The sequence below is a fragment of the Anoplopoma fimbria genome, chromosome 20 (assembly GCF_027596085.1).
Source record: "Anoplopoma fimbria isolate UVic2021 breed Golden Eagle Sablefish chromosome 20, Afim_UVic_2022, whole genome shotgun sequence".
NCBI classification, from domain to species: Eukaryota; Metazoa; Chordata; class Actinopteri; order Perciformes; family Anoplopomatidae; genus Anoplopoma; species Anoplopoma fimbria.
Genome location: NC_072468.1, coordinates 9,671,244 through 9,698,114, shown reverse-complemented (window position 1 = coordinate 9,698,114; position 26,871 = coordinate 9,671,244). Strand labels below are relative to the sequence as shown.

General features: G+C 42.3%; 1 protein-coding gene across 3 annotated transcripts in view; it reads right to left on the bottom strand.

The window, feature by feature from the left end:
• oxr1a (oxidation resistance 1a) overlaps positions 1 to 26,871 on the bottom strand; it is a 149,449-nt gene that overhangs the window by 51,771 nt on the left and 70,807 nt on the right. Inside the window, exon 1 of one of the 3 annotated variants that reach the window (XM_054621114.1) lies at positions 9,671 to 9,939. The exons of the other annotated variants lie outside the window; for them this stretch is intronic. Within the exon in view, the coding sequence (XP_054477089.1) occupies positions 9,671 to 9,830 (160 nt within the window). The 5' untranslated portion in view covers positions 9,831 to 9,939. Of the gene's footprint in view, positions 1 to 9,670; positions 9,940 to 26,871 lie in introns of those variants that run through there. 3 annotated transcript variants of the gene reach the window in all.

Here is a 26,871-nt window from a genome sequence, read left to right as displayed (position 1 = left end):
TCTTAATCCAGAGGCCCCATTGTCTCAGAAGACTTATGAATGTCACTGAATGGAGGAAAAGCGCCAACAGCACTGTATCAAGAAATACGCCATTATTGCTGTGTAACTGCGCTATAGTGCTAGCATAAGCTGTAGTCTTCCCATTGTAATGAATACACAGTACATGCGTCTAGTGGGGCTGTCAACTTAAACACAGAGAACACAGTGTGACGGGCAACATCCCGGTGCCAACACTCTCAGTACCACTCAACTCTATATAACACCGCCAGCCTCCACAAACCGGCCCTATACACCACTCAGCTTTTATGGGAAACTTTGCTGAACTGCAGTTTTCTGTGTGTGTGTGTGTGTGTGTGTGTGTGTGTGTGTGTGTGTGTGTGTGTGTGTGTGTGTGTGTGTGTGTGTGTGTGTGTGTGTGTGTGGGCAGTGAACAGTAGAACAGGAGGCACTGGATTTGCCCTGTCCTCTCATTAACACTCTCCCCGTGTCGGCTAATCACACTCCCGTTGTGTTGCTGGTAATGTGGCTTAAATTCTTTACGCGGCGAGACGATTCTTTTTCCTCACCCTTCGACTTTAAAAGCCAGACGCCGGTCTGCACAGAGGCACGTTGACGTTAACACACGACCCATTTCAATTAATATTCTGACGGCGTGTGTACATGACTGTTTCCATAGTGATGAACCAGGTGCAGACTTAACGGGAAAAGGGGTTGTTAAAAATATAAAGTGTGGTAAACCTGTCTGCACCAGTAGTTTCAGCTTGTGGGGACATTAATCCAAAATCATATTGTTGTTATCAGACAGAGCGAGCTTTGCAGGTGGAAAACGTGAGGCGCACAGCAGATTTTCCTTATTGTTGCCCCAAGATATCTTTTTTTGCAGTATGCAGCGTGTTCTTTTTTTATTTATTGTTGGAAGGTAACCACTGAATGAGTGCTAATGTTGGCCGAAAGCAATCCATGAACTGTAGGCTACCAAAAAGTGAACAGAAGGCAACAGTTTAAAGCAAAAACTATTATTTGTATTATAAAAAGTAGTATAATTTGCCAATCATAGTTACTGTATCAGGAAGAATCATCCACTTTGGAACATGAATTATTGTACAAAATGTCATGGCAACCCATCCAAGCGTAGCCGTGCGTTATTAAAAAAACCCCAACAAAAACTAAAAATTGCAAAATAAAGTTTCAAAAAGCATTTTTTCGCTTTCAGTGCTGAAACTCCACACACATACTGACAATATCCTCATACCATGATTCACAGTAACACACAGTGACAGCACTTTGATCTGCAGTTCATACAGCTGAAAACAGGAGGCCTTGCTTAAGCTCCAGACATCCCATCATCCTCCTCTCTGCTGTCACATGCATTCAGACTCCTGGACCCAATAATCACACTGTGATTCCTCAAGCCTTTAGCGTTATGGTTATTGCACTTTGAGCAATATTTCTTTGCAAGTCAAACTAGTGGTGTGTGTGTGTGTGTGTGTGTGTGTGTGTGTGTGTGTGTGTGTGTGTGTGTGTGTGTGCTGGGGGGGGGGGGTAAAAGGGGACATGATAAATGGTATGGCTGAAGACTAGCTCTGCATTCGCTGGATCGATGGCGATGATACATAATGTACACTGTAGCTTCTGCAACAACTTTGCGATTCATCTTTTCCATGACGCAATGTTGAGACTCAGCTGATGTGTGATAATGTGCAAAAAAATAATTCATGACCAGTTTCCATTCATTATTATTGTTATATAATCACCCTTATTAATGAATAATCCTTGGATTGCCTCAAGAGGAATCTCATGGTAGAAAGCAGTTGGAAGAAAACAGAGCATAGTTGGTGTGAGCCCACATGTGTCTTCCAACCTTTGTGATGCAAAGGCGCATCTCTATCGGTTTGCGTCGCCCTTTGGAGCGCTGGCCCTCTGCATCTTGGGCAGCAACACTATCCTCTCAGGTTACAGCTCCAATCAATAGCCGGAGAAGTGATGAGCTCAGCTTTGAGAAACACAAACTCTGCATTATCAGATCTTTTTATTGAGCCAAAAGCAAAAGGTTGCGTTTAGGAGTCGAGATTTGAATCCAGAATTGGCCGAAAGGCAGGTACAGGGAGGAATACAAGGGGACACATGGGGAATAGACAACTAGATATACAATACTATGTCAATAGTAACGGTTATATTAATATCAGTGAGTAACTAAGTAAGTGCATTAACTTTTTCTTAACAGCGGCCACTGTGGCAATTCAGGGATAAATCCTATCTGTCTGAATTGTCTCCTTATTTCCTTCAATTGTGTCCTCTCTTTTAGTGTCTTAGTCCCCTTCACTTAGGACGCAGCATAGTTGGATCAGAGTAGATAAAGTTACAGTTACTTGTTTCTGCATTGTGTTTCTTGTTAATTATTGGAACATATGTGTCATACTGTACAAAGCAGTTGGTGTTTCAGCATTAAACAACACGGTTGTTTGGCTGTTATCTTTAGATCCAAACAGATTTAAAGGGACAGTGCGTAGGATTTGGTGGCATCTAGCAGTGTAGTTGCAGATCTAAACCAACTGAATAACCCTCGTTCACTGCTTTCTTTCCAAGACTTTAATGACCACGCTCAGAGGCCTTCCTACCATAATACCGCAAGTTTAGGAGCAACGGAAATCAGATGGCGGCTGGGGGTACCACGGTTTTGCACTCAGCAGCTTTCACAAATGTGTTGAACAATGCTGACCCTCAGGTAATGTAAGAACTCAAAAGGCTCTCTCTAAAGTCATTGTTAGGTTTGTCCAATTTAGGCTATTGTAGAAACATGAGAGAACAACATGACGGACTCTCTGAAGAGTTATGAAGGAGTCATTATAAGCAAATGAAAATCATTTCAGGTGATTAAAATGAAAACATAATTATTAATATTCTATCCTATTTCTGCTAATAGATTCCAGAAAATGCTACACACTGGCCCTTTAATGCTGACATGGAGTATAACAGGAGCACAAGAAGTAATGAAGCTATGTCGAACTATTCCTTTAAGCATGCCTAATAATAATAATCTAATAAAATCGTATAACACTATGAAATGGGTCCTTCTGGCATTAGAACATATCCTTTTGATCCTTAAGTACATGTTATTGATAATATTTAATTTATATCTAATAATACTGTAACATTTTGAATGCAGGACTTTTTATTTTTAATGAGCACTTTTATATCACAGTATTGCTACTTGCACTTAAAATATCACCAACTACTGTATTAGATAAACGTGGTAAGCAGGGTGAGTAATGTAAAATGCTCCTCTTGTCTAACCACAGTCTGTGATTGCCAACCAGAAACAGAGGCTGTACCTCCAACACAGACAGCTTGCTTTCCATTCAGCTTGACAGTTTAAAAAAAAGAAAGAAAAAAAAGAGGACAGCGTCTCCTCAAATCCATCCGCATGACTAACTATCACACACACCCTGAGTCTTGACAACTCGATGAACCGTCTCTCTCCTTAGCAATAAAACAAAACTCATCTTACAAACTGCTTTAGTGGAAAATGTTTATCCTTTACAATACAGCAAGCCCAGAGGGAGAGGAAGTTAAAAAAAGAATATGAACTCAGCAGGGGTAAAAAAAAAAAAAAAAAAGGGTGGTGCTGAGTTTAACCACAGGTGAAAACAACTAGTTAGGAGTGCCTCTTCAAACATTAACAGATAAGGAAGGACGAGCTCTGACCTCGTTGAAGGCCAGTGAGCGGTCTGTCCTTTTAGAAATAACTCTGCAGACACTGGCCAGTATGTTGACGCAGAAGGTTCATGCGTGGTTAATGTTGTGACACGGTCACAGTTAACATTTTAACATGGGGTTAACACGGCTTGTTACTTTACTTAAGCTACGCACGCAACGACACCACTTCTTAATACTCTAAGCGTCTAATAATGATGGATAGATTTATATTTGGAGGTAGTTGAAGGCCCGCTGCGTCTCATCAGAACTAATTATGGGAAAAATACCTCAACCTGAACCAATATTTCAAAATCGACAACTAGAAATTAGTTTAAGCAAACTTGTATTTATTTCTTTGTGATAATGTTATTTTTAGCTCTAATTTCACCCTTTCCAGTTAGGAGAAACACAATCCTCACAAGAAATCACATAAACTGGTGAATCATGAGTTCAGGCTCAAAGAAATCAGGATAATTATGAAATCAATTATTTCATTATGAAATACAATTATATAGATTTCAAAATCATGAAATCATTTTGAAATGTATTCAGGGCCTCGTCAAACAAAGGATTACAAAATAAGCATGGTTTAAAGTTTAATGAGTTGCCAAAGTTGCAATTACATTTTAATAATCAGCAATAAAAACTAAGATTGTTAACCCTGCTCCCAATATGAATAACCAAAGCGGACCAGACAAACATCATTTAGCTTAATGCTTGACATAAGTATTTTCACTTCAGTGGTGGTGAAGTTAAAGCCTTCTACTCTTGTGCCCAGAGGAGATGGAGAAAACTCAGCCGACAGGGACAATAGAGAATGGCACAAGTTGTCCTCACAACAATCATCTCATCTAGCTTAGTTTAGCTGGCTGACACTCTTAATGGATGATGACAGCATTTTGACAGCTAGAAGGCAGAACTTGCACTGTACTGTGAGGTCACTCACCTCCTTTCTAGTTTTCCTCATAAGAGAAGCATAGTCCTTTCATCATTGTTGGTAAATTGTCAGTACGTTTATCAGTACTGTTGACTCGGATACGGACCAGTTTGTTTGGACAAAGCATTCCTTGAAAAGTCAGTGGGCCGTCAAACTCTGAGCACAGTCCAGTAAGTAGTGTGCAGTGCTGTAGTCCGACAGGCCACGATCCAGGGACTGTCTCATAATGGCATGCAGAACGAGTGACACGCTGGTACAAATGGCTCAAGGACTTTTAGGAAATGAAGGTGATTAAAATCACCTATTACAGCGGCGAGAGCATCAGCAGATTGCACTTTCTGAATCACCCGGGTAATTGCAGCAGGAGTTGGTGTCAGCCTCGGGGTGAACGTGAACGGTGACAAATAAGTGACCACCCTAGGGAGACGGGGAGAACTTAAGAGACGCAGAGAGGAGTTCAATGTCGGGGAGGACAAACGTGCTCTTGCACTGCTGCACTGGTGATTCACCTGCTATTAATTCATGAGCACACGATCTGTTTATGTGATATTATGGCCACTTCCCTGTAGCAGAATGTCAAAAGTTAAAAGGATAGTTTGGATTTTTCTGAAGTGGGGTTATATGGGATACTTATTCATAGTCAGTATAATGCCTCCAAACTGGGGGCAAGCTGACCTCCATCTACTATAGGTAACACGCTGACAATGGATAAGTACCTCATACATCCCCTCTTCAAATAATCTGTACTATGCCTTTAAGCCCACGCCGGATCAGAAGCGCTTTTAAATATGACGAAATGTGCGTATTCCATTGCCTAACAAATCAATCCACAAAAGCTGTGAGCTGTAAAATGAAGGGCAAATGTATTTTTAGGCAAGTTTCTTCTAGTCCAGTTTAAAAGCATCTTTTGCCCCATTATTTTCTACAGTAAGGCAGCTTCTCTAAATCTTTGCTTTTTCTTGATAATTTCTGGATTTTTTACCTGGAGTTTTGTCTCTGTAGGTCTCTTAAATGACCCAAATAATCACTTTCTTTTGCTGATGTGGACACACATGTAACCGCAGATGGTGGACAAAAAGGTTTGGAATCACTGTCCCTGAGAAAGGCCCCTGAGAAATCTGATCTGTGATGCATTGCTCAATGCTTAGACGCTGTACAGAACTGTGACTTTGCACATTTTGGTTTAATACAGATTAGGTGTGAAGATTTGGTTTAAAAAAAAAAAAAAAAAAGTTAGATATTAAAGTGCACTCTCAAAAAAAGTCTTCCCTCTCCATTTTTATGTTTTATTTCTCAATCAATTATCACATTCATGTTTTTCCATCACCTCCTTTTCAGAATAGCCTGTCTTTGTAGTTTCTTTACAGACATCTGTGACCAAACCAGACATGAAGCATCCACACTACTGCATCTGTTCCAGCAGGGGAAGAGTCATAAGATGCTGACTAATGCTGAGTCCGGATGATCTGCAGGGGCATGTTGTGCTTTAACATGCGTTTCAATGCCTGCACGGCTGGCAGTTCTGTGTCTACAGTCGATACCTTAAATCCTGCTGTTGTGTCTCTAGAGGTTCTTTTTAACCTCTCCATTATGTTTACACTTTTTTTCTCCTCAAAGGCAAGACTGCAGGGTTTTGCAGTCTCAGTCTCTACTGTACCTGCCAGCTAAACCGATGTTGATGGTAACGAGACAGAACATCCTTCACACTACAATTCTGTATGTGGTAATTCTTCCAGTTGCATGTGACTTTCTGAAACTGCATCTCTACATCTGTCCAAATAGAGCAACAACCTCCCGTTCCCACTGACAACCCTTGTTCACTCTGACTTTGAAACGCATTCCCGATGAACCTGCAAAAGCTCAGTGCTGTCCCACAAATCACAGAGGGCCTGAAGGCTCCCTCACAGACTTTTTGAGCCGTTAAAGCAAACTTTAAAAGCAGCTTGCTTGAGGTTATTACCCCAAGTTTCTGATATTCTGATACTATAATAATAATAATAATAAGATGACCAATAAATAAAGCCATATACAGTGGCTGGCGACCACAAGCAGATACTTCTCTCTATGAGAGCAAGATCCTGTTCGAGTTTTCTATCTCTTTTAATCAAACAACATTACTGATATGTAACAAAATAATCTGAGCTCACTTGTTAGCTTTTGGATCTGTCAGACACACAGTGCTCGATTCAGCAGACTGAGCTGGCTCGGGTGTCATTAAAGAATGCGGTCATGTGAAAGCAAGTGGTTGCGTATGGGAGGGGGAGGGACGACAGGATCACAAGTCCTGTCTTAAGACGCCAGAGGACGTATTCACAAACACACAGAAAAAGCCGTAACATTTTTACAAGGTAGGCTTTGCTTAGGGAGTGATTTAGAAAACTTCTCAGAGCAACTTTGAGAAAGGAAGGGACAGAAACTTGCACTATTAGCAATATTAGGCTCAGATTTGACAGAATAGAACTTATCATAGAATTTTGTCTCTATTCAGATATGGTGGAATTATGAATACTTTTTTATGTAATCAACATCTCTTAAGTATTGTAAGCCATGGGCCTACTTGTGCTATTGCCTATCCACATGCTGATAGTTATATTTATAAAAAACACAGATCTGCTTTCGTCAGTTTCTTTCGTAAGTTGCAGCGTTGGTCGGTTTGTAAATCTATTAATCAGTGAACAAATATCGTAGTGTTGTGATCACTTTCAGTTCTGGCGTTATTGCGTTAGGGGGGTAATGTTAGCGCAACTGCAATGAAAACGACCACAAACAGTTTCCCTGCACGATCTAATCATAGCGTTTCATCAACTCACTGCCACTCAGCATTTGAAGAATATTTCTCCTACATCCTTGTCTCTCCATCATTCTCCCCTCTGCTTTAAAAACTCAAGCCTCTTAAAAGTCCTCCTACCCACTCCCATCAGTGTTTGAATTTAGGAGCTTTCTTAAGGGCCGAGATGCTTTTAGAATAACTTTCATCTTTCTCAGGATCTTGTCTTTCTCTGTGAGGGAAAATTCTTAGAAAAAGTCATAATTCTAAGAATTTCGTCACCAGGAGCAACTCTTTGTACTAGGCGGCTTCATGAATACGGCCCCAGATGTGAATGGTCTCTTTGATTTTCTCTGGCAAATACATAACTAATAATACAGACTTTTTTTTAAGGAAAGTGAGCAACAAAACCCTTTTATGAAACTGTGAATGAGCCTCACATGCTATTGGCCGGAGGAATGCCTCTGCCCCAGGTACTGTGTTGTCTTCAAACAGCATTCAGAACCCAGACATTTACTCTCAGGTGACGACATCAATGTCCGTTGCTGTAAAGGTTTACTGAGGACAGCGCGACTGGGCCCTTTATCCGTGCTCAGCTTGTCAAACAGTGCTACGCTTCACTCACTACCTCCGTGCCCGCCCTCGTCTCTAACAACATCCTCTCACTTCCGCTACCTGACTCCACGTCTAGCTGGTCTCATTCTGTCCCCCTGAGCAGGGGCAGTATCCTGCAGACACAAGACGCCCCCGCGGTCCACTCCGCTGCTGGAAGAGAGAGAGTGAGGCACAGGGACTGCTAATGAACCCGACTGCCATCCGCGGCGTTTCAAGAGCAGCAGAGCATGCATCTGATTAATCTTTGTCCTAATTAGGTCGTACAATTAACCTGCCCGCCACCCAGCTCCGGAGGCTGATGACTCTGCATGAGCCGCAGACCCCTGGACGTTAAAACCAGAGCAGAACCTCACACGGCAACTTTCTGTGTTGTTTCATTGCAAACCAATTGATAGTAACTAATTGCATAAAGCCTTGTGTGTGATATTTCCACGGACGGGATGGCCGAGAGCTCGGATCCCTTTATGCTTTTCATTTCAACAGGGCTACATTTCTCAGCTTTTAATTCAAAGTCAGAGAAGACGCTGATGGGTTTCATTATAAATGATGTGCGAGAGGCAAATCAGAAAAGGGAGGGAGAAAAAGAAAAGCCAATCTTCATTAACATGGAGATACTCCCCGATGTGAGAAGCCTGGAGGACATGCTTGTTCGCGCGCTGCCTGCTGATCTGAAATATTTGGAATGCTTCAGTTGTTACAGGCAGCGTGGACTCACAACAAAACTGGACAGGCAAGAGTGCAGCCAACACATGAAGGACATGAACTTATATGATGTGTGGCGTTTGCATCAGTTCATAAACAGGGGAATCGAGCAGGGAAGCAAGCTCGGTCCTATAACACGTTGTCCAGGAAGTCTTCCCTAATGTGTGCAACAGCAAGTGTTGCATAATGTATTTGTGTCCCCATGCTCAGCCTAATGCATATTCACATACTGACACATACGTGTATGAATATTAAGTTTTATGTATTGTCCGTCAATAAATAGACAGGGTTATAACCTGATTCCCTTCAGCTTTGAGCTTTAGTTCAGCAATAAAGTATTTTATCTATCTCTACTGTTGTTATTTACCTACTTCAGTATGACTATTTCAAACCACAGGCCTTACTCCCGTAACACTGGGTAAATACCATTTCAGCTGGCAGCAAGGCTGCTTCCTGCTAGTGACAGCAACGGCAGGATCTGTTTGAGAGTTGCAAACGTCGTTCAAAAGCGAGTCGTTAACCGTTACTAAGTCCTATGTTGTACAGTCGTATAATTAATCTGGTGAATACAGTGTGATTTGGAAAGACAAGCCGAGCTGTATTCCAATAAACTCAACGTTTGCATTAACGCTGGTGCGTTCACTGCCAAAACACAACGTGTTTGAGTGCAGAAAGAACTACGAAATAATACAGGAACAGGCGATGTTTAGTTGATACAACGTCGCCGAATTTAATGATGGCATTTATTATTAATGTCTACATGATAACATTTGTTCTACCCGAGAGTGAAAGTATCCGGGGAAGGAGGAAGCGTATAAGTGCACGCCTTGTGAAGAGGGTTTGGCGCTGCGCTCTGGAGGAAAGCATGCGTTGGAGGTTTGTTGTTTCTGGAAAGTTGGCGGCGTCTCTTGCAGTTTTCTTTCCCAGCTAACGGGACTGGATATTGGACTAACCTGTGCTGTGGGTGTGGGTGTCGCGGTGGTGTGTCGTCCCGGCGTGTTGCTGCTGGATTTCGGCGGTCTCCTGTCCGGGTCCAGGCCACAGTCTCTGAGAGATTGCGTCCCTGACAACTCTGACAGCTCCGCTGCCCGTGATAGAATATATGTACTCCATAACGCCAGCGTTACTACCTAGCCAGGTTAGCGAAGAGCGATGCGATGATCAGAAAGTTAGAAAGCCCGCTGTCATTGCACAAAAACGCGGCGTTGGCCAAAAACGTGGTGGCGTGAAAAGCCCCCAGACGCTGTGATCATTCCACAACAGGAACTGTATGAAATACGCCAACAAGCCAAACTTTTTTTTTTTTTTTTTTTTTTTTTTTTAGCCTCTAGTGGAGTCAAACTGCCCGCTGCTCTATTGGCTTATATTTACAATGCTGACACATGGATGTAGCCGATATGTCACATGCGGCCCTCGTATATGATTCAACCCTAAAACAGACAATAGGGAGAACATTTTACTTAGCAAAAAACGAATTAGTGAAAAAAGTTTATGTTTAAGGAAATACTTTTTCCAGTGAAGCCCAGAAAAACAAAAAAAAACTGGTCAGGACAGGAGTTTTATAACATACACATTTCCTTCTGCAGCCATGTATTTGGAAGGCAACAATTACACTAGCAAATATTTTATTCAAATAACTGGTAATTATTATCATTAAAGTCAAATTATACATTCTCTTACAGGCCCACGGCTATTTCCTTTTTGCCTACATGTAATTTGAAAAGAGTAATGAGTTGCAGATTTAGTGCCGATAGGAGGCAAACTTCTAAATGTTACTATAATTCAGATCATGGGCATGAAAGATGACCTTTAGGAAACAAAATATATTTACAAAGAAATATATTACATGCATTTAAAAAAAAAAAAAAAAAATGCAACCCAGCTCATCCAGCAGCAATTTCCACACTGTTGCTAAGGATATGTTGTAGCCAGCTAGTGTGAGGCTTTATGTCACCCAAGAGAATGACATCCATCTGACTCCCACCATAATAACATTCTAATAAATTGGGAGTTTCACATTCGGAGCCAAAGTACACTTCTGTGCCCATATGGGACTCAAGAGGGCATGGTGCTGTGTCTGCTCCTCTGGTGAGGAGTAAGAGGGAGGTGGCAGTTGAGGTGCGTAAATGAGTGTGGAAAAGTGAGAAGTCGACGGACCAGAACAGGGTGTCATAATTGGGCGGCGGGTTCAGGTAGTGAGCTAAAGAGAAGTGGATGCATATATATATTCATCCCCTGAGACAGGATTCAGGAATACTGGAACGTTTCAGATGAACTGGTGGTCAAGATTGTGGAGCTTGTTCACATTTGTTCACTCATTCATCATCATAAAAAAAGCAAAGATGGGAGCATTTCTTTTCCAAGCTGTGATCCGACAGGGGGACTGCCTGTGATTCTCTCCTGGTATCTGTGGCAGGTGGGCTGAGGTTGAAGCAGCTGTTATGCTTGAGAACATGGAACCAATTTGAGACTGAGTCAGGGCCGCATTCAATACTGAATGTACCCCATCTGCTGGCTACATCGGGTAGTGCATGCATGCTTTACTGTCCTCTATCAGGGAGAAGAGCAGCAGCAATCAGAATACAAATGCAGATGACACAATCAAATCCTTTGCAAATGAATATAAATATATTTATTTGTTTAATGAGCTTATTACTTAGAGTAAGGTAAGAATGGCTGCCAATCTTGCTGTTCACAAGGATATAACTCATAAAAGGTGTATCCTAAATCCAACTTTAGTTTTGTGCAAATGAGTAGGGTGACTATTTTCATTATTGATTCAAGAAAAAGTAAATAAATGAATTACATTTTTTTCATAAAAAGCTAAACAAACCTACAGTCCAAAACCCAAAGTTATTTTACTATGTTATGGAACAAGCAAATCCTCACATCTGAGAAGCTGGAGTCAGTGAATGTTTGGAATTTTCCGTAATCAATGACTTGAAGCATTGATTATCAGAGTTGTTGTCCTTCAACACTTCAGCTGTATGCAGCAGGTAAACAAGTCAAACTAGTCTATGTAACTAAAGGATGTATGTGTGTAAAATACAATCTTTTTTTCCCCTTGATTTTAAAAGCTTTTTGTCAACAGCTCTGACGCTGATGCACGAGACCCGCTGATGGACTTGCAGTGGGGGGGGGGGGATTTTATTTGTCTCTCTGCTCGTCTCTGACCCTTGCGCAGGGCCCCTGCTGGTACACTTGGCACTTGGACAGTGTGTTTAGACAGGTCTCAGACTGGCCCAGTGCCACCCCAAAGGGCCTTGTAGCTGCGTGATCTACTGTGTTGTTGTACAGCTGCCCAGAGCGGTCATCAAATCATCCGTAGCGTCCTCAGAGGGAGGCTGACTACAGCTCCCTCCTCTCTGCGTCTCAACCTCATGGGCTGACGGATATAATCTCTAGCAGTGCAGACCAAAACCATGAAGCTGAATCGAGTTGTGAAAGCCTTTTTTTTCTCAGAGAAGTCCCTCCACTCTCTAATTAAGCTTTAGTGTGACCAAAGAGAGAAAATGAAAGAATTCCCTCTGTGCTCATTCACCAACATGAGCCTCATTGCATGGAAATTATGCAACACTTTGTTCTACTTACGGTGGCATGCTTGATGTATTGTCTGTTTTCTGTATTTTATAGGTGATTAAAGAGACTTGGAAGCCAATTAGTTAACAGACATCCATTATGGTGATATGTTTTTCAGATTTTTTTCTTTAATTACCACGTTTGTTTGTTGCTGATAGGTCATTATACATATGTTTTATACGAGTTTAATTTGTGCATATGTTAACAGTGTGTGCACAATTTGTAATACCGCCTTGCTTATCATTAATTTTCTAATATGACCAGATCAGCACTTGCCAGTGCAGTAACGCGCCAGTGAGGGAACCATTCTGTTTAATGACTTTAAAGTGGTGGAGTCTCGTTATACAAGAACCCGTATAAAAACCTCCTGGTGTCAGCAGCGAGAAGCCCTTAGAGGGTCTTCTGTGTGAGGCTTTGTCATGGTCTGAGAGCGGATGTCTGGGGGGGTGGAAGGGCACCGGGGAGCGAGTGTTAATCTCAGCAGTTCCCCATTGAGAGCCAGGTAGGCTGCAGCCTAATCCTGAGAAGAGGACCGCTTTCATTACGGAACAACAACCACAGAGGCCACCGGGGAGCTGCCCCTTTACCACTGTTGTCGACGGATGGACGGACTACACAAGCCAGGTTACATAAGCAGAGCTGCAGCACCAGCATGTGTGCACTGGAATGGCTGTATTAACATGTGCGCACACACACACTCACACTCACACTCAGTGCTCATATTTCCACAATCTGCTCCTTTCTCCCAGACATTTCCCTGTTTACAGTGGAAATCACTGTGACATAAATGCAGCAGCGAGTTCACTCATGCGACACAAAGCACCTGCTGGCAAACACAAACAAGCCTTTATCAGTGTGCCGTAATTGGGGACGGCTCGTTGGAGATGCGCGAGGCAAAAGACACACGGCTTGAGATGGTTTTCTCAGGAGCGACGGATCTCACCGCAGCATTTTCTCAAAACATCTCCGGAGTGTGAATACAGAACACACAGCACGCATTGTCCTGTGTGTCACATTTGACGAACAATTAAGACAGTAAGCTTTGCTGGAGGAATCTGGCGGAGATATCAGGACAATGGCGGCAATCACAGGTGTTTAGCAGCCCTTTGTTAGAAAAATCTCTCTGAGGCTTTCTCATCGGGGGAAGTGATGCTTCGACTCTCAGCAGCTGTCGACGCTACGACAAATGAACACGTTTTTCACTCCGACAGCAGGTGCCCAAATATTCATGAGAGGGGAACGTGAATCAAACGTTGTGCGGCGCCTGTTAAGGCCGTGACAACGCCAAGCTGAATCATCTGATCATGCGATGGAATAAGGCCTTGTAATTGTTCGACACTGTGGTTTTGCAAGTCCCACTGCCGTCACTCACATGTTGTTTATCATGAACGATGCACATAGAAGAGCCTTCAACATATCTTGCAGCTCGTGCGAGCTACAGTTGAAGGAGTACAACAATTATGGAGTTGTGCTACCAAGATTAATATTAATGCCATGTTCCATTTGAACTGGAAAGTTGGAATTTCCGAAATCCCCAGTTGGAAATTTCATCTGCCTTAAGTCGGAGGAACCCCACCAACCCTGACCTCAAAATCCAAGATGGCTGCTCTTTGCAGCTAAAAAAGCACTAGTAATATATTGTTTATTAACACTTTGGTCTTGTGTCTCATTATATAAGTCATACATACAGCATTGTCCAACTTCTGTCTTCAGCATTTTGAAATTGAGAAATAACTTCTAAGAAATGGAAAAAATAATAGGAAATGTGCTCACTTGCTTTCACTAGAAGTAGAAACATTTCCTGTGAGAGACATGAACCAACATTCTCATGTCTGTGCATTGAGTATGTAGATAAGGCCAGGAGGAGATTAGCCTAGTTTAGCTTAAAGACTGGAAGCAGGGGGAGACGGCTTTTAAAACTACAAATTGACGTTTTAACATTGCAGTTAGCGCCTGTGTTTCTGTACAGATTACGTAAGGATTGTATTGTGCTCCACAGATTCCCGTACTGTGAATTCATCAGCACACAGTGCCTTCTTCCAGCAGGTAAGAGCTGCTGCTAACTTAACCTACACCTACCCAGCATTCAGCAGGTGAAAAGTAAAGAGACCAAACACCACACACAGGTCACCAGTTAATCATTTGGTTCCAACACACAGAAACCATTAGGAAAGGGTTACGTGACTGAAATGGCATCAAACCATCTCCAAAAAAAACTGAGTAGCTCCATTCACTGTGGAGGGTTAGTGAAGTCTTTTACCTCGTCTTGACATTTTTCTTTTTTTGGTCAAGCTGCTTCTTGTCAAAAAAGGTCAAAAATGAAGCTTTGGGCTAAACGTGTTTAAAGGAGTGTGAAAAAGTTGAAGTAGACCACGATGGAGAAGTTCATAAACATTCACCGTAACCAAGAACACGATGTCCTGTACAAAATGAAAGGGGAAGCAAAGGTAACCTAAGGATATTGTGTCAAAAGCTTTAGACCCAGGGTTTGGAACCAGCCTTTAGCCTCCATAAGAACTACTCACAAATTAAACAACATTATCCTGCTATGAGAAAAATATAGGACGTAAGCAAAGAAAACCTAATCCCATCAGAGGCACTGTCCTAATTTTAGAAGATAAGCCGCTTGTCACAGTCAATTGTTCTCTTTTATGCATCTGGGTTCCCCCTAACTAATTCAGGAAACCTTGGCCGAGAGTTTTTCTTCACTTTGTGTCAGATTTGTGACCCAAGGAGTGACATAAATCATCCAAAATGGTCATCTTTTGCTGCTACGAGAGCTTTATGGGAAGTGGAAATGGAATAAATACCAAATGAGCTCGCTACATGAAAAAGTCTCCACACGCAGTTAGTACATGATGGAAGTGAGCCTCTGTGTTCTGTCTAAACGCCTTCATGTTAAGAGACAGAAAACATGGTGGCTGAGGTGTCGTCCAGCCTGACTCTGACCCGCCGCCGCAACAATTCAACCCCGCTGCTATTGCCTGGGCTTCTCTCTCAGGACAGTTCTACAGGGTGGCTGGTTGTGATGGATGACCGGTGGCGTCAGAGCGGGCTATCTTTCACCACCACTTCCACTGCCCCCGCTCACGGTCATCTATCCTCCGTGGGTGTCTGCGCTGTCTGAGGCCGAGCCCCCGAGAGGCTGGGTGGCCCAGAGGAATGATGACCGCTGGCTTAGGAGTAGGAACACATCCGTCTGCTGAGCCTTCCATCCGTTCACCTTCCACTTCTCCCTTTATGAACGCATCTCATTTCTATTCCCTAGCAAGTGTGCTGTTAATGTATGGATAAGTAGGAAGAGGTAAAACAGGGAAGGGCGGGAGGAGAAACAGGAGGTGTGGATGAGAAAGGAAGAGAGGGCGCGGGATGGAGGGAGGGAATAGGAAGGGACATGCATCAGACATGCACCGATGCTCTCTTCATACGGGGCGATTTATTAAAATAATAAAGCGCAGCCTTGCGCTGAAGGTTGAGCCCACAATAAACCTGACAGGGAAACAGAAAGAGATGCTACGAGACCGAGGCATCGCCAGGCAAATAAACTCCACAAATATGCCTCGTCATGTCAGTGTTCACTTTATTATCCGTGCTTAACCCTTCAAAAAAGGAGCTAATTGATTTAGTTTAAAAGCAGACACTGTCATATATTTCATCATTACCCTAAAAAGCCTCTCATGAATCACTCGGCAACAACGGAAGAACAAAAGCACAAAGATTGCTCTAAGCCTCCTCGCCTTGACGACCGGCTTAGAATCAGGCTGTGGACAGATCCAGCGATGCACTATGGGATGGGAGGACATTAGAGCCAAATGGACATCTTAAATCCGACAAAGATGGTAAGAGGTTCTGCGCGCTCTCTATCTGCTGTAAAGCTGTCCTCTCCCTGGACACTCTTCATTTATCACCTGACATAGCCAGCTCCACAAGTATGCTAAATTGGATAATGAATCTCTCCCCCCAGGAGACGCAGTAGATGAATAATTTGTTGGTTGAATTACGAGCTGGGGACATACTGCATCAATCGAGGTGTGAGACGTTAGTGTAGCTAAATGGGCGCGACCTTTCGGAGTCCATAGGAGTAACGTGGACGAATTAGGAACCAATGAAGACGTTATTAACTGTGCGAGGAGGGACTCATTAACAGGAGTCACACTGGCTCTGTTAATGATACAAGTCAAATACGGTGCCATAGCATTGATAGAGTTGACATTGTAGCCATCTCTGTGGCTAAAAATCTTTTAGCTAGAAATGGACCAAAAACATGAATCATTGAGTTATGTGGTGCTTAAAGAGCTCAAAGTCTCATTTTCTTCCAATCCTACAAGGGATAGCTTTTCTTTGCTGACTTTGATACAATTGTACCTGCCGGATTTTTCTGTGTTGTTTTGTCCCATATAGAGTTGGAGTCAAAGTGATTGAAGGAAAAACAGAGAGACATGAAGCGAGTACGCAAAAAAAGCCAAGAAAAAAGAAGAACACAATATGGGCAGTTAGAAAGTAAAATGACATTTTGGGCAATACGCTTCCTTTTATGTCTGTACGTATGGAGCAAGAGTAGGAAATGTAAAACTTAAAAAAAAAAAGTTCAAGTTCCTATTAACTTTTAAAGAGGAGCAATAGAACCCCCAATAGAATGGCACCCCAACGGGGAAAAAACTGGAATGGGATGTGCATGCTCCAGGAAAGCTCTTATTGGTAACAAGAGGTGCCTGCGAAAAGTCCAAAGGATGTTAAAAGACAAAACCCACCCAGCAAGAGCCTGTTCACCGTGCTGCCGACCAGCAAGAGACACAGCTGATGTACCACCAGACTTAAAAGCAGATTCTTTCCTCAGGCTGTGAGACTTCTAAATTCATCCGCCACCATATAATATAGTTTTTTTTTGTGTGTGTGTGTTTTAATTTGAGTATATAGCAAAATGGGACTACAAACTGCATTAAGTAGACAGGGAGAAACAGCCTGCCTGGTTCTGTTCAATGTCTAAAATACAACAAGAGCCCCTCTAACTTAAACTCCCTGAGAAACAAACTGCTTCTAGTTTTTTGCTAAATTAAGCTAAGCTAACCACATTACGACAAGCTACACAGTTATTTAGAGACATGAGAATTATATCATTCTTCTCCCCTTAATCTAAAGAAAAAAAAAAAAAAAAAAAAAAAAAAAAAAGCAAATATAAAGATTTACAAAGAATATTGACGAGACCAAATCTTTTTTAAATGTATCCTTAACCATTAATTAATCAAAATCTTGTTTGTGTGACAATAAAGTGCATATTAAGGAGGTTAAAGTCAAGAGTTAAGACAGTATGTGTAACAATTAGGCAATGTAATTACATTGTGACTGACAAATAACTAAAATATAGAATACCAATACACTTCTCAGCAACCATACAGTACGTACATGTACAGGCATGCATTCTAAGGCTGTAAGTGGTCCTTCCTGTTTCCATCCCAGCACTCAGTATATTAATGTGTATGTGCTTTGACAGACAACATGTGTCAATCACGTCGACGTGGCAGATTACCACCAGCAGCCTGTACTGTCTGACCAGAAGACTGATATCATACCTGAGGCTTCACATAGAAACTGTCTGAGCGCTGCGGCCACACAGCCATGACCCGGCAGCCTCTACACAGCACCAGTATGATAAATGTTTTTTCATTCTTAATCCAATGATGTCTCGCCTCTAAAAAAATGCTGGAGACTGAGTGCTCGAGAGACAACGGCATAAACAGATTCTAGATGAAGCAAAGACAACACACTTCTTCTAAATAAACCACTGGATATTAACTGAACCTAATTTAATTTTCTAATGACAAGAGCCATTCTTTTAGGTATGTATTCATGTTAATATTGAATACATACCTAAAAGCCTGTATGTGCTCCAACTCGACTTTAGCTCCAGTAATATGTTGTGCAACCGGAGTGGAAAAAAAGAAAAAATAAGGAGGCATTCAAACCGGATGTGAAGCAGCTTCTGCTACCGGGCTTCCTTGTGACAGTTTCCCAGCACCCTGCCATCCAGAGAATGTCCAGAGCAGTGACCCGTGTGGAGAAGACATCGTACTGCACAGGGGCCGGCTAAATCCTGTCCTCCAGCTATTCTTCCTCTTGGATAAACCAGCGCATAGCAAACACGGCCCCCGGAGCATGTACAATGCAAAGTCCTGCACATACTAATGAGAGCTGGGGGGGAGGAGAAGAGCAGGAGTCAAGGTGGATGTGAATGAGTCACACACATGGCCTGTCTGAAGCTCAACTCCAACCATTTTGGACTGGATTATGTTTTGTCATCATACCCACTGATTAGGTAAAACCTACAAGGACAAAGGATGCAACAACATTAAACCCAAAAGCACTCAGATGAGGCTTTTGCTATAGCGATTGCTCTCTCAATATAAAATATGTAAATGAACAAACTTGGAATAATAAACTCTGACGACCCTTTTTGCTGAAATATTAGATTAGGTTAGCTTTGCTCAAAATCTCTTACCTTTTAACCATTCATTTCCATGTTGCAGAAAATGTAACATATTGCGATGTTCTGAAACAGTGTGAAGACAGTGAATGGAAATAAAACAGTGAATGGAAATAAAAACAGTAACACTATTAGGTATCCCCTCATTTTCTGTGAACGTCTCATGTGTAGGTAGGGCTGGGCAATCATTCAATATGATCGTCTTTTAATGGAATCACATGGTGATACACAATTATGTTGTCTAAATTAATAATAACAAGCCTATACTATCTCAATTTTCTCAGAAAGTCTGATTATTTAGGTCTTGAAAAAAAAAAGAAAAATATGAGTACTTTAATTTAACTTTATTTAATTCACAAAAGACTTAACAAAAGCATGTGGTTATTTTATATGGACCATTTATTTATTTATTGTAGTACCATAAAAACATGCTTTATTGTAATACATATGCTATTGAGATATACAATGACCTACATCGTGAAAGAAGATTTTGTCCATATTGTAGTCCTATGTGTAGGTGGGTTTGCAAATTAAATCCTGTGTGGAAATGGCAGACTCCTCCACTAACAAAGAAAACTCTTTGACTTTAGATTGAGCAACAGCTAGGTTTGTTTTGATAATAAACATTACCAAGGATCCACATTGAGCACTTAGGTGACACTTCGGCCGTGGCCTGCTTTTCAAATTTCCACCACTACAACTAATCAGTCTTCACCGACACTCCATGCTTCTGCGAAATTCAATTAACAGTTATGTAAATATCACCCATAGCTGTGTAACGGTTTATCTGCTCCTTGGAGGCATTGATTAATTTACTACCACCTTGCACTGGCTGACATTACATAAACAGGGATTCTGCTGTTTTTAGCTCAGCCTGCCTTAGCACCAACACATGTACATTATATACAGGCAAAATTGAGCTGTTTTTGAATAATAGGAGCCCATAAATCCACCAGCAAAAAGGGAAACAAATATCTACAGTTGTGAGAAGTGGCAGATCTTATTTTCCCTCTGCTGAAAAAACGAATCATAGCGAGGGGCCGGCGCTGGCGTTAGGCAGTGGAAAACTGCTTACTCTTCATTTGAGCTATGTGTAATCAATCCTAGCCAGAGGACGGCTGGAGCCCTTTTCCAAACTAAGTGGGGAAACAGTGGGATTACTAGCTCTGTGGCATTTATAAATTGAGCCCAACGAGAACAGGGCCACCGAGAGACTCCCGGTCAACGTAATTACACCGCCAGGCCAATAAATCCGACCCACAGATCTTTTACAGTAGCAACAGCGAAACTCTTTCCTTAAAATGCTTTCTTGCGCTACAGAAGAAAACCTTAATGTTTTTGTTGCTCTGTTAAATTCAAGAAAAAAAGAAAGAAAGCAATAGCCCAGTAGCCTTGGTAGCAACAAATCTCTGTGGCCTTTCGCTTCTGGCCCAGCTGTGAGTCGGTGTAGAGAATTATATCTACAAAAATGTTGACTCTTATGTATGAGAGCACATTATTCTGTGAAAGTAAATCTGCATTTAGTACCCTTGAAACAGGTGAACATAAAGCACCCTTGAAGTCAATCTAATGTTTGTTTTTTTCCCCCCTCCCTCTTGAAAAACGTGAAGGACGCGGAAGCAGCTTAAAAGCGCAGAATTGATTTAAGGACCACAGTGCACGTCGCTGGGGACGTTTAGAAATGACAAATATCTAAAGGACATTCGTGGCCAAGCTAACATAAAACTGATCTTCATGACATTGAGGCGGCCCGAAGATAAGTGCTGCTGTTGTCCCAGGTGTGTGCGTGCCTTGCATGCTGTGGTTTGCTGGAGGCTACCTATTGTTAATAAGCGGGAGCTGCAGCTCCTTCTGTTTTGACATTGAGTTACAATGTAAACCTCCATTTATGAAAATTGGGGCCTTAGAGGATGTTCACTTTAAATCAGTCAAGAATCTGCCTCTGGATGCAACCTGGTTAGTGTGAGATTGACGGAGCCAGAGAGGAGCCAGTGGGGGGACAAAATAGGAACGAGGCCAGCATGAATCAATCAGCACGACACTTTGGGCTTTGTGATACAGCTAACCATCTCAGGTAAGAAAAAACAAAATTTAGAGACGTGCTGTTTTTGTTTTTATCGCCAGTTTATTTCCAATTCTGTTGAAAAACAAAAACATAAAGGAAAGTTCTGGACATTAACTCAGCGGAGCAGCCAATCTGGTCAGGATAAGAACGTGAAGGGAGCTCGGAGAGTATTAAGCGCCGAGTTAAAAGTCGGAAAAACCTGGATTAACAGAGGTGACATTCTCCGCCTGTAACCAAGGTAGTGTCAAAGCTGCTGCATTGCTATCTTGGGATGACCAGCGCATACCATTGTCGACATTGTGTCTGAGCCCTCCGGGTTGCTAGGGAGCATCCGTTTGTGTGTGTGTGTGTGTGTCTGTCAAACTACATGCCTCGCGCACCTCTCTTATTATTTCAGTAGAGCTACTCAGTATAATGAGCTGAGAATGAGGACACACATCTGTAACACCTACAACCCCTGTTTGTCTGATGCACAGCGGGATGCGTCTCCATCAAGACCTTGCAGAGTCTGCAAACGCCGCACGAGAGGCATCAGGACAAAAGAGATCGCAGCTTTTTGTTTAACGACGGAGGAAAAAGCCAGACGTATCAGATATCCCAATTAAGGTTTGGGAGAGCGGACGTGATTTGGCTGCCTCTGGTGCCGTTTAGTGTGAACGCAGCCCTGGAGGCATTTTGTTGTCGGGCTTTTCTTATCAACGCGCTATGTAGACGACGGTACCCTGTGGGCAGCACCAATTTCGCAGGATTAACTGTGGAGGCTCTTGTACAATATTTCCCCATCTGCCTTAATCCCCCCCCTGTGTGTGCAGTGAATACTAAGTGTGTGTCGGGTGCCAAGCCCATGTGCTTGTATTATTGTGTTCGAGTACGTTTTACCTGCATATAGAATTTAGATTTCAAGGCGGTGCCAAGCAGTAATTTGACAATAAACGCGTGCTTGTGTGTTGGTCTGCACCATTATTTAACATTGATGTAAACAAAGCACTAAAATGTATATTAAATAGAGACCAATAGTGATATATTTCTGTTCAAGATAGGTGTCAAACATTGCATTTAAGTTATCTCCATCCGTATGCATTCATGCGCCATTAATACATGCTAGTAACTTGACTTCTTCCCAGGAGTCTTTGTGCTTTCTCGTGGTTATACCTGGACCGTGTTATTTTTACTTCTAGCATTATATGCATCATTTCTGTCTTATGTTGTTCATTCTGTACACACGACATCTATAGTACTTTTGCCGATGCTGGGAGAGGGATCCCTCCTCAGCTGATCTCCCTAAAGATTGCTCTTCTTTTTTCCCCCCGTTAAAGAATATTTTTGGGGAGTTTTTACTCATTTGATTGGAGGGTCCAAGGACAAAGGATGTCCGTTTGCCCTCTGAGGCAAATCTGTGGTATTGGGTTATGCAAATAAAAAAGAAAAGAACTGAATGTTGTGTAACCCTTGGTTCCTTTTTCCTATCGTTCGAAGTATTTGCATGTGAGTGAACATTTGGGTGTTGGGCTCGATTATGGGACCTGATTTGAATATTTAAGATAGTAATCTGAAACCTTCTGTGGAAACACACTTCTGAAGCATGTTACTATAGTGCATGTTACTCTTTGCACTATAGTCTGTTTTTATTTATTTCACTTTTTATGCATTTTATCGGATGTGATATGATTGAAATATACATGACCTTTATGTCACATCACACATTTTTATTTCCTGCCATTATCTAGCAAAAAATGACAGATATGGAACCTTTAACTTTTTTAACAGCAAAGAACAATGTAGAAAACCATCCCCTTTTTGTTGTTCTCCCCTTGCCTCTCCCAACATCTACACGAGTTGGACTGTACAGCGAGCTCAAACCGGGTTGCTGTTCACCCCGCGGTTGCTAGGAAGAGTAAGACCTGATCTGTCAAATACACAAGCAGTGTCAAACAGCGATGGAGACACAGAGGATGGGGGAAAAAAAGAAGAGATCCTGAGAGAGACACTAGAGAGTGAGGAGGACAGAAGGAAAGAGTGTGGGAGGAAGAGAAAGTAAAGATGGGGGTGAGGGAAGGACTCTCCGTTGGATGTGTGGTGGGGCTAAGCTGCCTTCTGGTGCTACGTGACCAGCCTGTACCGCCAAGGAAAGGAGGCCCGGGCTTATCTCAGTGCACACAAGCAGCTCTGCTGGCAAAGGCACTGCGCGTGACGAATCGCTCTTACTCTCTCTCTCCCTTCTCTCTCGCTTTAACTCTGTTATTCTCTCTCACCCCGTTCACTCCTTCCCTCACTCCTTCTCATTCATTCACTTTGGAGGAGCATGTTAAGATTCGAGACTGATGTACAACACAGAGGGCAGCTCATACTTAAGGTGGATCTAAACACAGATGAGTGGCCTCCTTTTTCTGACGGCCTGAATCCCACATGGTCTGTAACAACAGTATGGAAGAGAGTAAATAGGATAGTTCCATGTGTCTGGTTTAAATGCTAAGCTTATGTTGAAAAGGAAAAAAGGCTTTGGTAAGTTTCTACTAAAACAATGTGTAACAATGTGTTTTTTTCAGACCACATAACCCCCCTTCTTAAGTTCTACACAGAACTGTTTGATTGGTTGACTTTAAACGCCTTCCTAAAATCAATGCTTCCAACCACATGTCCTTAAAGAGCGATAAAAATTTTTAATAATGGACATTCAAACCAACCACCCCTGACAACCGAGGTCTCTACGCTGCCATCAGGTCCTATACCCAATTAGAACTAGTTTTGACACCGTCGGAAACCAGCTGTTTATAGTTGATCAATATTGTGAAAATATGAGGATAACAGCGCATATTTTGATGCAGTCTATCAGGAAAACATTCATAGTGTTGCACTTGTTTTTTTCCACATAAGTGATGAAAAGTGTCAAGAATGAAAAAAAAAGAGCGTGACAGGAATAAGTTCAAACACTGGCTCCTTTCTCATCTTTGCACAGCCGGCCAATCACGGCGTGAAGTGGGTGTGAATGTCGGTATGACGGGAGTATACTGGCCCTTTAAGAGTTAACAGCCTTGCTAGCAGCTCTCTGAGGCTGTTCATATGTTGCATTAACATGCAAAACAAAACACATGTGATGATATGCTGCTATGGTGAGGAAATAAATAGATTTTGTGTCTCCTATTTCATATCATAATTCTAGTATAGCAAGTGACTGTAAAATGCACCTCTCTTCTCTTACTATTCCGATGCAAAGTTAACCAACTTTCTCCGATGTCAGGGAGCTACAAAACGTCATAACATTTAAACCTACCTATCGTCACCGCTGCGGGTATTCTCTTTCAGCCTTACCTAATTTTACTGCCCTGCTCTCGTCCACTAACATGATATCCGGTTTGCCTGATTCAATGTGAATGCAGCATTAGGCAGCTGTGCTTTGAGTTAATTGCTAATTTCAGCATGCCAATATAGATAATATAATAAAACAATGAGAATGCCAACACGCTAATGTTTAGTAGGTATACTGTTAATCACATTCACTATCTATAGTTTAGCATGCTAACATGTGCTAAGTAGCAGAAAACACCAAGTGCAACTGTGGGGATGTTGTTATTTCTACGTATTGGAAAAGTTCAAATTGTGACCACATAATGGTGAAAGATAAAAGCTTAGGGATAATCAACAATATTAAAATGCTTTCTAAATGTTTGTGCCAACGGTCATGGCAATCCCTCCAATGACTGTTGACACATTTCAGTCTGCACCAAAGTGGTGACTGACATTTCCAGATCGCATTGTGTGGGAGGAACCTGAACTGAAGGGAGAATATATAGATATGGACGAGTTAGTAGCTGCTCGTTATATCATGTTGGGGGCTTATTGACCAGGTCTTTGGAACCCGGCTGTCAGCAAACAAAAGCTACGGCTGCATGGAGATGCTATTTTTAGGAATGTAAACACCTGAGCAGAGGCTGTATGGAGGTCACATACATGTAATTCCCTTAGCTTACAACTGCATCTTTCTGGCTCTTTAGAGCTTAGGTGAGACTGATGGTCGGTGGGGGATAAAGCTGATCTATTTACGGAGTCAAGAAAAAAAGCATGCATTGTTGTTTAGACCTGTGGTCACTGGGTTATTTCTTTCTTCTATTCCTTAAAAAAAATGAAATTATTCATAGACTTCAGCACTCAATGTGATCAAAGTCCAAGCAAACATGAGTAGATGTTGACATGGCATCATGACTCACTATGAAAGAAATATATTTATAGTGACAGTCACATGGTCTTCCAGCCTTGATCAGACGTGGATCATCTAACTTTTTAGCCCGTCAAACGAAAGAATGACTCGCGAGCAGATATTCAAATCATCCAGGGCAAACTGTGCCACCAAGGTCGAACACCGTTTTAATTTCCTTAGTAAACGGTCATGGATATGTACGTTGTTCCATTTCCATAGAAAAATAAAAGATGTGTAAAAGTGCCATGTGTGTAATTGCCCCCCCTGGCTACATTCTGGATCTGTAAACACAAGAGACGGGCCACCTGAGACAATCACATCAAACACAAAAAGAGAGCAACACCGGTGTAGCGCCTGCAGCGCTGGCTATAACTGTCAACCGCTGTAGTGATTAGCTCCTCATCACGCTGCGACTATACAGCTGCTGCTGGAATACGCCGCTTTTCAAGGACAGGTACTCCAGCTATGGGTCCACATTCAAACAATAACAAGTATCAGAAGCAAAGACGCAACAGGGTGGCGACTTAACATGCAACCTGACACGTTCTTACTATTTATTGAATAGCTGCTAATTTAATTCTGGCCACTGAGACATGAATCAAGTGAGGCTTGGTGTGAGCCTGCAGCCAGTTAGCGTATTGCTCCCCACAGCACCGGTTCCTTCCCCCTTCGACCCTGCAGTGAAAATCCAATGAATAACTAACAGGGGAATAATCAGTCACATGGCGGCAGTGGCAGGGTTCGCCGCTCTTGGGGCGACAGTGTACGCCAACACGTTGTTCTGTCTTGTTTATTAGCACTTCCTCTGTCGGCTGCTGTAGATACAATGCTGCGTTAGCAGAGTCGGCCTCTGTTTCTGCCGGACATGCACACTCACTGAGGTGGCAATGCATGTCAGCGGCTTGAATAATCACACACACACACACACACACACACACACACACACACACACACACACACACACACACACACACACACACACACACACACACACACACACACACACACACACACACACACACACACACACACACACACACACACACACACACACACACACACACACACACACACACACACACACACACACACACACACACAATTTTGAAAGAAAATCATAAAATGTGTATCAAAAAGTTCTGGATATTTACCTTAAAAACTTAAATTTGTTTTGCCAGCAAAGCTACAACACAATGGTCTGGTCCTCCTTATGTTGTATATTTATGCATGAATAGGACTTTTTCTGTCCCTCGAATGTGTAACTAAGGACTTGGTTCCACTTGTCTTTTTAAATGAGACTTTTGTCAACGGACACATTAAGGGCCTGTATCCTCTCAAAAGAGTTCCAATTGAGGAGAGTTCTGGGGCAGCTGTGGCGCAGTGGAGAGCAAAAGTGGCAGTGGAGAGCAGAGTGTTGCTGGTGAGTGTTGTGCTTTAATTGCCGTACGCCTTGTCTTGCCTTGATCCAACGTTACTTCTGTCAAATTGAGCCGTGACAGGCTCATCTATACAAAGTATGAAGATCCTCCGTTTGGTGCTCTGAGTGTTAAAAACTATTTAAAACAAATATATAGTAGCCCAACTAATAAAAAGCACAGGAGATATGCTAGTCTATAATACAATGGTAGTGATATGTCATAGAAACATCTTTGAAACGCTGGGTTGAAGCGCTTCCAAGCACCCTGCTGCCGCTTTTTTGCCAGAAAGAGGCTGTACGCTCCAAAATCTAAGGCAGTATAATTCCACTTATACTAGCCCAAGAAACAGGGGTCTGTTATTGTGAAGACCGCATTTACAGCCGCTCCTTTGACCACGACATATATATATATACTAT